Consider the following 1,763-nt stretch of genomic DNA (forward strand, 5'->3'; position numbering starts at 1 on the left):
GAAGCATAGGACTGCTAACCACAAGGTTGGCTATTCAAACTCACCAGTGGCTTCTTTGAAACCCTATACAGGGTCACTATGAGTCTGGACCGACTAGATGGCACTTAACAGCAACTCTAAAGGAAAGACTTAACTTGTTTATTTATATTTAGCACCCTTTTCTTCCTCAGCCTAGTACTTCAACAATTATTTGTTTGTTAATGAGAACCGGTTCTGAAATATAGCTCCTTAACAGCTGTGTCACTATTTGAACCTAGTGAGTTTTCCTCCTTTCTCCTGAATGCAGTGTGGACTACTAACATGTAAAATGACTCAGAATCTGAGGTGTAATTGAAATGGCCTAGGAAAGGAGTTGAGTTCCAAAGTCGTAGACTTGAGTTCATCATCCTCCTGTCTGCCAGGCCTCAGGTTGCCTCTCTCATCATTTTACAATACAATGGTTAGTGATTTCAGTCTTAGAAGTGTTGATGATGAGATTATTTTCTTCCTTTTGAACGGTTGACTTAGCAAGAATCATTAATATACTCATTCTTAGCACGTATTTGATGCTATATATTACACCTTGACCAGGAGATTTATTTAACCAGTTTTTATGGAATTTTACCTAATAGAAAGAAGAATAAATCCCATCGGGATATTAAGCGAATGCAATGTGAATGCACACCTCTTTCTAAAGATGAAAGAACTCAAGGTGAAATCGCCTGTGGGGAAGATTGTCTAAATCGACTTCTTATGATTGAATGGTAAGTAAATTAGAATTTTTTTTAGATCCTTTATTAAATTCTCTATTAAAAGGAATGATTAATGTAGAGAAAAGCTTAACCTTTCTCTTGTTCATGAGTATAAACAATAAAATTTCTAGATGTATAATAGAAAACCGGAGATTATAAGCACACACATGTGAGAAGAGGGCACATATGATTAACGCTTAATATCCCACCTTGATATTGCTGTCCCTAGTCTCTGCATACTTCAGTGTGTTTGAACTCTTTGAAAACCTTGACCCTATACAAGGCTCCTTGGAGGCCAAGATGGCCAAATTTCGTCTCTCATACTTTGGACATATTGTTAGGAGGGACCACTCACTGGAGAAGGATGTCATGTTTGGTAAATTGGAGGGTCAGAGAAAAAGAGGAAGACCCCCAACGAGATGGATTGGCCAAGTGGTAGCATTGATGGACATTGTGGCAACAGTAGTGAGGTTGGCCCAGGATCGGGCAGTGTTTCATTCTGCTGTGCATAAGGTCTCTATGGGTCGGTACCGACTCAATGGCACCTAACAACAACAACAAAAACATACAGGGTCGTTAAGAGTCAAAACTGAGATTCAGTGGTACTTAACAACAACTGTGCGTTATGAGTTTACATTACAGTCAAACCTGCTAAAAAAATCTGCAATGCAGAATTATTTCATGTTGCTCTCACCTTAAACTTCTTCATACTGTTTTGTTGCCCTTGAATTTAGGTTTTGAATTAGTTTGGTATTCGGAACACTTCATAGTATACACTCATCCTGCCTTTCCTTCCTCCAGCAGCCTTTCTGTAACCAGCGATTCTTTACAATTTCTTTATATCATCAGTTTTCCTTCCTAAAAATGCCAAATAGTCTTGGAAATCCATGTTGTCGTTGTTGTTGTCAGGTGCCATCGAGTCGGAACCGACTCATATCGACCCCAAGCACAGCAGAACGAAACAATGTCTGATCCTGGGCCAACCTCACTACTGCTGCCACACTTGAGTCCATCAATGATGCCACCTGGCTG

General features: G+C 39.6%; 1 protein-coding gene across 1 annotated transcript in view; it reads left to right on the forward strand.

The window, feature by feature from the left end:
• SETD2 (SET domain containing 2) overlaps positions 1-1,763 on the forward strand; it is a 185,547-nt gene that overhangs the window by 71,048 nt on the left and 112,736 nt on the right. The window contains exon 4 of the mRNA XM_006868803.1: positions 612-743. Within this exon, the coding sequence (XP_006868865.1) occupies positions 612-743 (132 nt within the window). The remainder of the gene's footprint in view (positions 1-611; positions 744-1,763) is intronic.

This window comes from Chrysochloris asiatica, unplaced genomic scaffold (genome assembly GCF_000296735.1).
Source record: "Chrysochloris asiatica unplaced genomic scaffold, ChrAsi1.0 scaffold00124, whole genome shotgun sequence".
NCBI classification, from domain to species: domain Eukaryota; kingdom Metazoa; phylum Chordata; class Mammalia; order Afrosoricida; family Chrysochloridae; genus Chrysochloris; species Chrysochloris asiatica.